The following is a 12,538-nucleotide window of genomic DNA, read 5'->3' as shown; positions in this document are numbered from 1 at the left end:
GAGTTGGATGTTTAACTGACTGAGCCACCCAGGCACCCCACTTAATTCCTTTTTATACAAGTGGGGAAGCCGAGACCCAGAGGAGAGTGAGTTGTCCAAGGTCACACAGGGAGTTGTTGGTTGAGTCAGGATGAGACCCCATGTGTCTTGGGCTTCTCTCCCTAACCTCCACACCTACCCTTCCTTGATAAAGTCTGTGAGCTGAACAGGGAGGAGATAAGTTCTCAGGCTCTGTCACCAGTTCCCTGTGTGACCATCAGTAAGTTATTTCTCTGAGTGCCTTAGTGTCCCCATCTGGGCTCTTTCAGCTAGAGAGAATGTGTGTACTCTGAGGGGATGGCTATGACAGGGACTATATGAGGCTCCAGCATACCACATGGCACATTTTTTCTGGGGTGACAGTTCTACATGAGGTTTTTAAGTAGTGAGGAGAACACTTTTTGATTTAAAGAACAGCTACATTGTTCAATAGAATGCAAAACTTTTAAAAGATAGAACAGTGGGCTGGAGATCGTTTTTCTGGTTTGTGGTAGGCTGCTTTGCACTATGTTTTCAGACCTCTGGGATTATAAACCCATATTCTGAGGCTCCTGTCATTAGTTAGTAGAGGCATTGGGAAAGCTCTGGAGTAAGATGACCCAGGGGGCTGTGTCTACTCCCCACAAAGGTCACCAGGCCTGTGGGCTGTGGCAGCAGCAAGCAGCCATGTGATCTAGGCAGTGGGAAGTCACCTAAGACAACTGTCTCCATTCTCATCTCTTTGCCTAAAGAGAAATAGTAAGAGACATCTGGGGAAATGCTCTGCATTTGTGACAGTCCCCAGTAGGTAAAACGGCAGTACTCGCACCAGTGTGATCGCCCCGCTGGTAATTCCTCATGTGCATGCACACAGTGGTCTGGATTCACCAGCCCCATCCATATCCTCACTCACTGACTGTGGTCCCTGCCTTTACATTTTAGGCAGCTCATAGAAGCACACTGCAGTAAGATCCAACCATTTTAAAATGTCAGAATTCGGGCTGTTACCTATTAGATCACATAGCAACCCTAGGAGCAAAGCAGGACAGGGTTGGAGCCTTATTTTTCGCAATTCATAACGAAAAGCTGAGCCCGTTACTGCACAGTCCAGAGTCATGTAGTAAGACAGACACAGAGTCCCTACTGGGGCCCAGACCTTGTATCTCTAGGTCCATGCTTATCTGGCCCTATCCCATAGGGTCTGGGAGGAACAGGCTCCCCCTCCCTTTTCCTCCTCCCCATGTCCTACCCCACATCTCCAAAAGCTTGTGTGACCTCGGCCTCTTTTCCCTCAGGGAGCCTACTACACACAGCCTGTGTATGCTGCCCAGCCCCACGTCATCCACCACACCACGGTTGTCCAGCCCAACAGCATTCCCTCCGCCATCTACCCAGCGCCTGTTGCTGCCCCCCGGACCAACGGTGTGGCCATGGGCATGGTGGCCGGCACCACCATGGCAATGTCTGCAGGTGAGGGCAGCATCTATGTCAGTGTCCATCCCCCTTCTCCAGAAACTCATGACAGACTGGAGAACACAGTCATGGAATCGAGTGTCCCATAGCATGAGAAATTCTGTTCTGGGGGTTTCTGGGAATCTTGTCCATAGGGATGAGAAAGATTTCACCGAGGAGGACATACTGAGCTAGACCTTAAAGGGTGAACAGAAGCTAACCAGAGAGATGGAAGAGGGGAGGGAGGGCAGTCCAGGTGGAAAGAACATGAGCATAACACGTTCACAGAATGGAAATGGTCCAAGGCCCTTAGAAAACAGGGGCATGGAGTTGGAAGAGCAGCTGGAGTAGTCAGCAAAGTAAAGTGGGGAGCTAGCAAAGGGGTTCAAGCAGAGGAGAGATGGTTTTGGTTTAAACGTTCTCGGCTGCAGGGTGGAGGCATAGTTATGTAGGAGAGGCTGGAAGCAGGTAGGTCGGTGGGGAGGCTGTCATTTAGAGGAAAGATGATGGCACTAATACTCTGGTAGCAGCAGGGTTCTAGAAGGGAGTGCACGGGGCTAATGTTATTGAGCAGGCAGAAGCTTAAGCCCCTGTCCAATAATTAATTGTAAGGCATGAGGGAACCCTTTTCCATTTCTGGCTTACTCCAGAAATCACATCAGAGCCCTGCCCTTCAGGAACCCTGAGGATAGGGATGGAGATGACACCGGGAGAGTAAGTTTAGGGAAGTCTCTGGATGTGCGGACATTCAAAAGACGAGCGTGAGATGACAAGAGGGTTGTGGATAACTTTTAGAGACCCAACTTTTAAAGAATCATTTGAAGGAAGAGAGTACAAGGGGTCTAGTGGGCAGGGGGTGAGAATTGGGATTTTATGTGGCCCCCTAATGTAAGGGGTTGTTGAGGCCTCATTCCCTAAATCAGGTTAGCAAGCTATCGAATATCTGCTTGGTGCCAGCCTTCGTTCTGGTCCTGGGGACCAGTTACTGATAGATCAGACCAGAGCCCTGCCTTTAGGAACAGCAGGGCCCATGGGAAATACAACCATATAAACCAACAATTTCCACTCGGTAGATTACAAAAAGCATACAAAGAAGAGTAGAAGGAGGCCACTGAAGATGAGTGATTGACTCTGTCTTGGCGTATCAGCAAAATTTTCCCTAACGAGATGAAGCCTGGCAAGGTGGGAGGGGCAGGAAGTTCATGAGCAGGTGGGGGGCCCAGGTTGGGGAGCAGTTGTGTGAAAGACCATGGCTTCATCCTCTTCATTCCCAGCACCCTGGGACAGCCTCACTGGGTTTACTCTTCTCTCTGGATGCTCAGGTACCCTGCTGACTGCACCCCAGCACACCGCGATTGGGGCACACCCTGTGTCCATGCCAACATACAGGGCCCAAGGGACCCCTGCGTACAGCTATGTGCCCCCGCACTGGTAAAGCCTGCAGCCCATCCAAGTGAGTGGGGCCTGGGCTGGGAGAGGTAGGAGGATGACCAAATACCAGAACCGCCCCTAGCAAAGCACAGGTGTTGGTAGGAGCCAGTGACAGTTACCAGTTGCTTTCCTGCTCTGAGTTCAGTAATATTACCCTTAGTGATAGCTGTCACTTTCCATATGTTCTAGATACTCTACGTATATTATCTCATAATCCTTAGAGCAGCTCTGTGAAATGAGGATTATTAGTTCTGTTTTACTGATAAATGCATAGTTCAACATCACTTAACCAGTAAGAATTAAGCTGGAACTTGAACTCCAGCCCTCTAGTGCTAAATTCTGTGCTCTTTACCTACAGTCTCTAGACTTCCTTTAACTCTGGTCCTCATTCTTCAGATGCAATCTTACCTTAATCAGATGTTGGTGATGATAGTGGGGGAGGAGGGCGGCTGGAGACCTTGGGCCAACATCCCCCCCACCCACCAGCTTCCTTACTGCCCTCGACTGCTCCTGAGGGACATCAACTTTTAATAACTCTGCCCTACCTCCTGATCTCCCCTACCCTCCATGTCTTCCAGGAGCTCTCGGCACTGGACAGGAAGCAGGCAGCTCCACTAGGGAGGCACAGAGGGCTCCATTTAGGGCTCCCACAGTGAGGGGAGGGGATCCAGTGGCTTCCTGAAATGGCCTGACAGGATTATCATGGTCACTAATGGCTCTCCTCTTCCTTCCTCAGATCTGGAGTCACACATTGTATGCAACTACTCAAGTCTTACACAGGTGCTGGAGCAGTTCCCTAGCAGCACCACCTCTATTTGCAAGAAGAGACAACGGAAGTGCAAGGGTCACTTTATGCATCTTTAATGGTTTTGGTTTTATTTTTGGTTTTTGTAAAAGCTGCTTTTTCTAATCTCCTGCCTCTCCCCAATGTCTCCTTCTTAGCAGCTACCCTTCCAGCTCTGTCCCCTCCTCCTGACCAAGCACATCCTCTCTGCTCTTCTCTCCTTCCCCAAGCATCCAGTCCCCGGGGATCCTAGTTTAGTGGCAGAGAGCAGGGTTTATTGCAATGGTTCAGCTGAAGGTGTGATTTACTTTGAAGAGTGTAACACTTGTGGCCCTTGGGTCTAGGGTTGGAACTCAAAGCTGTTGAGCAGGTTACATCTCTGGGAGATTGTTCTTTATTTTTCCGGAGCAAGATTAGTTTAGGACGTTACTATGTCCTGACACAAAGGAACCATCGCAACAGACCGAGAACAGGACCACCTGAATTAGGTAGGAGTGTTCATAGCAGCTTAATACCCCAGGTGAGAACCTGGGGAAACCAGATTCTTTCTTTGGGAGAACTTGAGGGAGGGTGGGGGGAGGGAGGGCACTGGGGGAAGGAAGAGGGGAGAGAGGTGCTTGCCTGCTGGCTTTGATTTGTAAGGTCTCTCGCCAAGTTGTCTGGGCCTGGACCTTCTGATTTGCACAGTGTTGTTAACTGACCTGGCACTTCCTCAAAATGTAATTTTGACCTCAGTCCTGCCAAGCAGCTGCAGGGTGATGGTATCCCAGCCTCCCAAAGCCTTGGAAGGCCAGATGCCCTATGTAATCCAGACCTTGGCCCTTGAGCCCACAGGGACCCACTCTGATGAGATGCTTCCTCCTGATTAGAGTGGGAACCTATGGCATTTCTCTCCCTTCCCTCTGCCCTTCCCAGTGCCAGGGCTCACCAGCCTGTCCGTGGGGCTCTTGGTTATCTTGTGCCATTCACGGCCAAAGTGACGGAACCACATTCCAGGTGGGTGCTGGCAGCTCTGAAGGTCAGGATAGTGAAGGAAAAGCAATAGCAATAAACATTTCATAGACTCATGGAACTGACGGGACCTTAGCAATCATCTCATCCATTCCCCTGTTTGATAGATGAGGAAGCTGAGGCTCAGAGAAGATGAAAGAACTTCCCTAGATCTTGCAGTAAATTAGCATTAAATGCAGGCTTCCTACCTAGGGGCATGTTATCCACAAAAATTTAACTAGGGATGGATTGGCTTGGTTTTGTAGAAATTAAGTCAGCAGCGCTCACACCCGGTGAACTCTGGAACAGTCTCTGGGCTCTTGTTTCTGCTCTTTTTCTCCATCAATTCCAAAGCGGGGTTAAAGACTGGGCAGAGGTCACATGGGGGCAAATGGCAGGAACAGAAATTGCAAATGAAGAAACAGCATTTGGAAATTCTGTGAAGACATCTAGAACTTTCGTTCTATACCTGACTCCAGCCCTAGGAGAAGGAGAAAGCGGGCTGGCTGAAAAGGAGGATCTATGCTTTTAGGACAAAAGCCCCTCCTCCTGAAAAGAGAAGGGGACAAGGATGAGGCCCAGGAGGCATGGGAGAAGAGGAACCCCCAAGTCAGGAGTCCAGGCTAGTCTCAGCCAGGAGCCCAGGTTGCCCAGCATTGTCCCCTGCACCCAGCTTTTGGCTGAGCCAGCAGCTCCTGTGGGGGTGGGGGTGCAGGAACATTTTACTGTACAAAATGGGATCATTGATAACATTTGGGACTTTTAAACAACCCTTTTCATTTTAAATTCACATGCACTTGGACATACCCTTACCCCTACCTCCCATGTCTCCCTTAAAGGAGGAAGAAATCAGGAAACTCTTGAGCCAGAAGGACCTCAGAGGTTGTCTGGCATTCCCAGGAGGGCAAAGCCCATCAGCATCCAACCCAGAGCCAGGAGTTGGGGGACCCACCTTCTTGGCTTTCCAGGGAACTGCAGGACCAGTAAGGAGAAACCTAGCTGTTCTAAATGGTCTGTTCTAGAGTGCTGATGGGGTTTCATTTTAAAACAACAAAGTTTTCCAGTGTTAATCCCTTTTTTGCAGATACCTCCTCCTGCTCTCTGGTTTTGTAAGGGTGGGTGAAGGTTGTTCTAGATTATGTCATATGTGTGTGGAAAATGCCAAAATAATACTAATGATAATAATAGGAAACCTTTGCATTTGTCAGGTGCTTCATAGATTTCAGAGCACTTCACAGCCTTTAATTTACTGGCCCTGAGAGAGAGAGAGACGGGGTTAGAGTTATTACACCCATCTAACAAATGAGGAAACTGATTGTAGAAGAAAAGGGAGCTTGCCAAGGTAAGCAGAATGCTAGCTAGTATCCTAATAGGTTTCCATGTACCCTGCTACCTCTAGGTGGGCTGGGTAGAACCACAGAGAGGAAGTAAAAAGGGGGAGACCTAGGAATGGCCCTGTTGCTTTTGTTCTTTCTATGCCAGTAAGTAAAAAATAACATCTAGTACCTCACAGTTCACAAAGCAATTTCACATCCATCATGTGGCTTAACCCTGTGAAATAGATTATTCCTCCTATTTGATCCATGAGGAAACTGAGACTTGGGAAAGCAAAGTGATTTGCTCATAAGTGGCAGAGCCACCTGAATCCCAGTTTGTCTGCTTTCCCTCCAGTCTGACTGCACATACAGGCTTGAGGACTAAAGCATCTATGCTCTGCACCCTTTCTTTGCCCTAGTATGTAATTCCAGATCAAAGACAGGCCCCAAGGCAAAAACAAGGTGCAGAAAGGCTGTGGTCTGGAAGAGCCCCAAGTCCAGCACCCTCTTTTCAGTGTGCATGGTGGAGCCCCAGTTCTGCTGGCCTCCCCCTCTTGCTTTGACGGAGATCCACAAGCCTGGCCAAGCTTGGGGAGTCATCGCAAAGGGAACAAGTCCAGGAGAGCAGGGGTAGTAGTAGTGTGCCTCTGGCAGAATGAACATTCGTGGCGGGATCATAGGCATCTCTTGGGAGGCATCTAAAGATACTGGGTAGCCCATTGGTAAAGCTGGACAGAAGGTCAGAGCTGGAAGGGCCCTGTCATTGTTAGGAAGGCCAGCAAGCCAGAGAGGACAAGGAGTGTGCCCACATGACATAGTGAGCTACAGTGCTGGCACCAGCATGCAGACACCTCCACTCCAGTGCCTGCCCCCAGTACCACGAGCTTGGTGGCCAGGGTTAGGGGTACAGGTGGTTTTAGTCACCAGCCAACCCTCTTGGCTTCCCCAACTTGTACCTGACTCCCTTTCCTCATTAGCCTGGGGCCCAGGAATCTGGAGTCTGGAGTGCCCCCCAGTGGTGAGAGCCTGAAACATAACTTTTCTGCCACTTGTGAAAACATTTTTTTCCTCACGAGACGGGACAGTTGCTGTGGCTCTTCTCTCTTGGCAATGACCCTAAAGTGTATATCCCCTTATCTAAATATCGAACAAGGACACACAAACCTATCCACATGTTTTTTTAATGTACAAAGTGCTTTGACATTCATTGATTGCCAAATCCTCATTTTATAGATGGAAAAACTTAAGTCTTAAAAGGCTTAGGAGACTTGGGGCACGTGGCTGGCTCAGTTGGTAGAGCATGTGACTCTTGATCTCGGTTGTGAGTTCAAGCCCTATGCTGGGCCTAGAGCTTACTTTAAAAAAAAAAAAAATGGCTGAAGAGATTTGCCAAAAGTCATACAGTTAAGAGAAAGAGCTGAGATTTGAACTCTTCAAATCCTCTGCTCTTTCTGCTGGCACCTGCTGGATCTCAGTGGCAGGCATTAAGAAGGGGTGGGCTGCTACCTGTCTGTTCCAAACAGAGGAAGATTCCAAAAGACCTGGGGAGTTCAGTCTTCCCAATTGAGATTTTTTATGAGGGGCCCCGAGGACCCTGGCAGCACCAGGAGGATGAAAATTGGCAACAGAAGGCCTAACCTGAACATAACACTTTGGGGTCATGATGCCGAGAGCCTAAGACACATTCAAGGGCAGCCCCCAGGTTTCTGTCCATTGAAAGACCCGTGTCCCAGGGAAGCCTGCATACCCCTTGCTTGCTGACCCCGGAGGGCCTGCCCACTGTCCAAACGCAGTGAGTCGACACTCCCAGGGGACCTGATGTAGCCTTGAGTGGCCAAAAGCACATGCCTTCAATCCCTGGGCTTGCTTTTCCCATGGGTGAGAACCAGGACCAAGAGAGACCCTGTATAGTTCCAAGTTTCAGGTTTACCAGTCTCAGCTGGAATGCTCCTTTGGAGGGGCTTACTCTGTTCTGAGTGGCATTCAGAAATGAATCACATGGAGCATAAAAGGCAGGCAGGCCCTTAGTCACCAAGTTCTGGCGTCCTTGTGTAGACAAGATTTAGCCAAGAGCCCCAGTGAGGCCCTGGCTGAGCCAAGCCTGGAGCCCTGCATATCAGATTCCTTGGGTCTGCCTCATGGCCAGAGAAGGAAGGCCTAGAGGACATGGATCTTGATCTTTGTGTGGTCTTGGTTATAGCACTCTGGCTGGATTAATCATTTAGGTATCACCATGGCATTTCTTAGTTGCATTTGAGTGAAGATAAATGGAAGCCCTGTTTTTCCACCCTCTGTTCTACCACATCACTACAGAGTGTGCGGTCCCCAGCTGCTTGCCAAGCTTCAGAGTCCAGAGAGGGGCAGGTTAGGCAGTGGAGTGAGCAGGTAGGAGGCAGGTTCCGTGCAGGCCCAGCCCAACAGCAGAGGAAACTCAACCAGGCTAACATTAAATTCCATTCCTGAGCCTCAGAGATCAAGTTTCCATGGGCATGCCAGGTTGGCTGCAGGGTTTGTCCTTTACCTGTGTTCCCTTCTCCTAGAAAACTTGTTTCTGAAGTTATGTATTAACATGGTTCCAGGGCCCAGCCTTCACAATTCCTGCCTGGCAGGCCAGCTTCAACATTCCATAGCCAACTTTGCCTGAGCCAGACTTGGGCCCTGTTCCCTCAGTTTCTCCAATGGTTATTTTCTATCTTGCATGCTGTTGAGTCCAACCCAGTGGCCAAGTGAGGAACACAGGAGTTGGGACTGGCTGCCACAAAACCAGAAAGGGTAACTAGAGCTCTTGCTTCCCTGCGGCTGCATCCATAGTCCCTGGGCATTCATGCTGTGGCGGTGAGGCCCTGGACCCATTGCAGCTCCTGGCAGAGTGGGTACTCTCCTTCCTGAAGAGAACCTATAGAACAGCTTTGCAGATAAGTACCAGCCCATAGGAGTCAAATGGGTGAAATCCTCTTTGGGCCTGACCCCAGCAAGACCAGCATCTCAAGGCTCTAGCCTTCCTCCTCATGCCTGTGAGTCAGGAAAAGAGTGGGATTGCCCACAGACCACCTTCTCAAGTCAGCCAGATCGTGTGGATCTATGGTGGGACTCAAGCTCCTCCTTACCCCAAGGGGAGGTAAGGCCAGGCCTCTAGCAACTTGGAGTGGTCTATAATGACCTTTAAAGGCCCAAGGGTCTATCTCCTGACTAAAGGCATTGCATCCCTATATCATATCACGTGACAGAGAAACCTGTTCTCGTGGCATGTAACATCCCTGTGAGAGCATTGTATATGATTTTGTATTTTTTAATTCATTTTAATCTACAGGTTGGAATCTAATTTTTAAATTTTATTGGAACTCACATTTTAAAAAGAAAAGCATTTAAAATAATAATAATAAACCTTTGACCGGTGTCTTCCAAGTAGTTTGATCAAAGAACTTATCAGTGTTTTCAAAACACAGCCTGACGTGTAAAGATTGGAAAGCCCCGTGGCCTCGCCTTGTGTGTATGAAGTGTAAATCTGGTTTTGTTTTGTTGTTTTGGATTCTTTTGGGTTTTTGTTTCATTTTGTTTTGAAGATCAGATAGTGATCACTCTGAAAGATTGAAGCCAAGAATTTGTAACTATGATATTTACTGTAAGCTGTAGAACATTCAATAACTATTAAAAGAAAAAAAAGTTTCCAAAAAAAAAAAAAAAAAAAGTCCGGGGTGACCAGACTGGTGGTTCTTGGGGCAGGGAGACACCACCTCTTAGGCCAGTGAGTCCCCTGGGTTGCTCCCCAAGCTGATGCTAACCTTGTTTTCACCAGGCAGGTAATGACTATGCTGCATCTCCCCTCAGGCATAGCAGGGCTTCCTTGGGATTCAGTTGAGGGGTCTGGGAAGTGACCATCAGCACCTGGACTAATTGAGGTGTGTGATACACGGCCAGGAGGTCATAAATGATGAAGGCTGTCATCTTCCAAGGCTCACCGTGTGGCCAGCGCTGTGCTTTATGTTTGCTAGTTCTCAAAATCCTCACAGCAGGATGGGAGACGAGCCCTGTTTATTAACCCTGCCCTCAAGACAGGGCAGCCAAGGAGGGTAAGTACCTTGGCCAAGGTCACAGAGCTGTGAGATTGAGAGTCAGAGCTCACATCTGGCCAGGCCCCACATTCTCCTGCCCACCCCAGAGGAGGCAGTGACTGTGTTTGCTTAAAAGGAGAGTTTATCAGCTGGGAAACCAAGGGAAGAAGGAGCTTACAGGTTTGTAGTCACAGAAGGACAGTCGAGGGAGGTTATGTGGTGTCTCCACCCAAATGGTCAACTACTGTCCATTTTCCATCCTAAATCTCTGCCTCCTCCTCCCTCTGGGCAAAGCCACAGCCCTAGTCCAGGCCCAGGCTTCTTTCCCTGGTCATTGTAGCCACCATTGCCTCCCAGGGCCTGGCCCCCAAATCCTGATGCTCCTATAGCCTGTCAAGTATTTCAGCCTCCTCAACTAGAGAAAAAACTGAGGCCCCAAGAGGCTCACTGACCTGGCTCACACTAGAGCTGTAATTGGACTTCAGGATGGACTCCTAACTCTCCAGCCCTTGCTACCAACCCATGCCCTGTGCCTCTGCAGCATGATCCCCAGTTTCCCTCCTGTCCTCACCTCACAGGAGACTCCTTCTCCCTCCCTTGCGGTGGAAAGCTCTTATCATGTGTGGGAGCTGAGGGCACCTCTGGCCACAGACTTTGTTGGGCTGTGTCACAGCAGTTTCGCCAGAGCAGGAAAGGGATTTTCCAGGGACTCAGCTCCAGGTCACAATGGCAGGGCTGAGGACCAGGAGCAGACAGGGAGGTGGAGATCTGGGCCCCATACTCACAATTCTGGTCCTTGGGGTGAGGGGTGGACTAAGGAAAGGTGAGACTCAGAACTTCCCTCAGCCCAGTGCCCCAGTCTGTCCTCTGGCTCCCAGGGCTGCCAAGATTCAGAGGGACAAGCCAGGAAAACTTTCAGAGGAGGGTGGGGGCCCTGAAGGCCAAGGGCATTGGATATACCCGTACCTGATCCCTCAGCAATGCATCCCATCCTTTTAGGGACAGGTGAAGAAATTTAGGCCAGAGTCATACTTTGACCTTCCAGCAAGCAGAAAATGGGGTGCCGGGGTGGGGGGTGGGGGTGGCAGGCAGTGCTGGAGAAGAGCTGTGCTTATTACCCCAGGGCCCAGCACCAAGGTGAGGGTTATCTCTTACCTGGCCTGGGAAGCCAGACCCAGCCTCCGTCTCCACAGCAAGAGGGCGTTTAGAGTCCCCAGTCCAGCCTTCCCCTGGAAAAGGAGGCTGGAGAGTAAGAGGGACCCAACTCCCACCCCATCTCTTGCTTTCTCATCATCTTGGTGTGTCATCCAAGTCCTGGGTGAAGTGGGGTTGGTTGGCTCAGGGGACAGCCAAGTTTGAGAAGCCAAACCTTGACATGCAGCTAAGAGTTGGCAAATAGGGACACCAAGTGGACCCTGGTAGTCCAAGGGAACATTTCCTTGGGAGCACGGATGATGTCCACTAGGCCCCTACAATGAACAAACTGTTTTAGACTTTGGCAACCCATGGTGCTCCAGAAAATTCCTCCTGATGTACAGCCTGTCTCTTTTCCTCCTCTCTCCTAGAACAGGGAAAGCTTTGTTTCCTAGGCCCTAGGAAGTCCCCTCCCTTTCCTACACACCTCAGAAGCCTCAGAAAGAGAAGCCTGTGCCCTGGAGAGGCAAGAAAGAGGCAGGGAGAGATCAAATCTCAAGGCATGTCTGCCCAGCTTCTCTGGGCAGGAGTTTTCTGTGCTAACTGGGCCAAAGGTCCATGGCTTCTGCACAGGAGAAAGGCCTCTGCCCACAGACAAGATGGTGATCTCACTTTGTCATCCTGCTGTGGCCCCAGCCTTAGGGAGCCCTGGCCGGGTTGGGCAGGGGTCTGGAAGTAGGAGTAGTGGCACCTGTGGCCCCAGGGGAGCAGCAAGAGCAAACATGAGCTGGGCCTTCTGGAGTCCCATCCTGACCAGCCGCCTTTATCCAGCAGGTCTGGGGCTCCCACAGGCTGTCCCTTTCCACACCTCCCCAGACTCCACCAAACATCAGTATCTGGTCTGGTTCTTCAGCCTCTCTTTGGGACTCTCCCATTAGCATTTAAACGTGTCCCCTTCTTCCACCTTTAAAAAATATACCAATACCCAGAGAGCCCAGAATTAAAAACCTTACCTCCCTGGGGCCTAAGTCCCCACCAGGTATCGCCTGTCACAATCTGGCTTCTGTGGGGAGCTCAATCCAATCAGACCTCGTCCTGTTCTCACCATGTCCACGAACCAAGGACTGCTGCAGTCCTGACCCTGGGGCAGCACCTGGCCTTGTGGACCATCCTGCCCCTCACTCCCTTTCCCTCACTTGCAGGACACTGCAGTCTCCTGGTCTCCTTCCCACCTCCTTGGCAGCGCCTCTGGGGCAGCCCAAGAGTCTGCCCTGAGCCCTCTCTCCTGGTCCAGTCCTGGTGCAAATGCCTACTTGAGTGCTTCTAGATATTCCTGTAGCCCAGGTCGGTCTCTCGACCAC

General features: G+C 50.2%; 1 protein-coding gene across 5 annotated transcripts in view; it reads left to right on the top strand.

The window, feature by feature from the left end:
- FAM168A (family with sequence similarity 168 member A) overlaps positions 1 to 9,399 on the top strand; it is a 192,126-nt gene extending 182,727 nt beyond the window's left edge. For all 5 annotated transcript variants that reach the window (XM_040489286.1, XM_040489289.1, XM_040489285.1 and 2 more), the window contains 3 exons: positions 1,314 to 1,488; positions 2,793 to 2,923; positions 3,638 to 9,399. In XM_040489286.1, the coding sequence (XP_040345220.1) occupies positions 1,314 to 1,488; positions 2,793 to 2,905 (288 nt within the window). In that variant the 3' untranslated portion in view covers positions 2,906 to 2,923; positions 3,638 to 9,399. The remainder of the gene's footprint in view (positions 1 to 1,313; positions 1,489 to 2,792; positions 2,924 to 3,637) is intronic.
- Positions 9,400 to 12,538: the final 3,139 nt, after the last annotated feature.

This window comes from Herpailurus yagouaroundi, unplaced genomic scaffold (genome assembly GCF_014898765.1).
Source record: "Herpailurus yagouaroundi ecotype Mexico unplaced genomic scaffold, PumYag 180, whole genome shotgun sequence".
In the NCBI taxonomy this organism is placed as follows: Eukaryota; Metazoa; Chordata; class Mammalia; order Carnivora; family Felidae; genus Herpailurus; species Herpailurus yagouaroundi.
The sequence above is the reverse complement of the archived record's forward strand: the minus strand, read 5'-3'. Positions and strand labels throughout refer to the sequence as shown.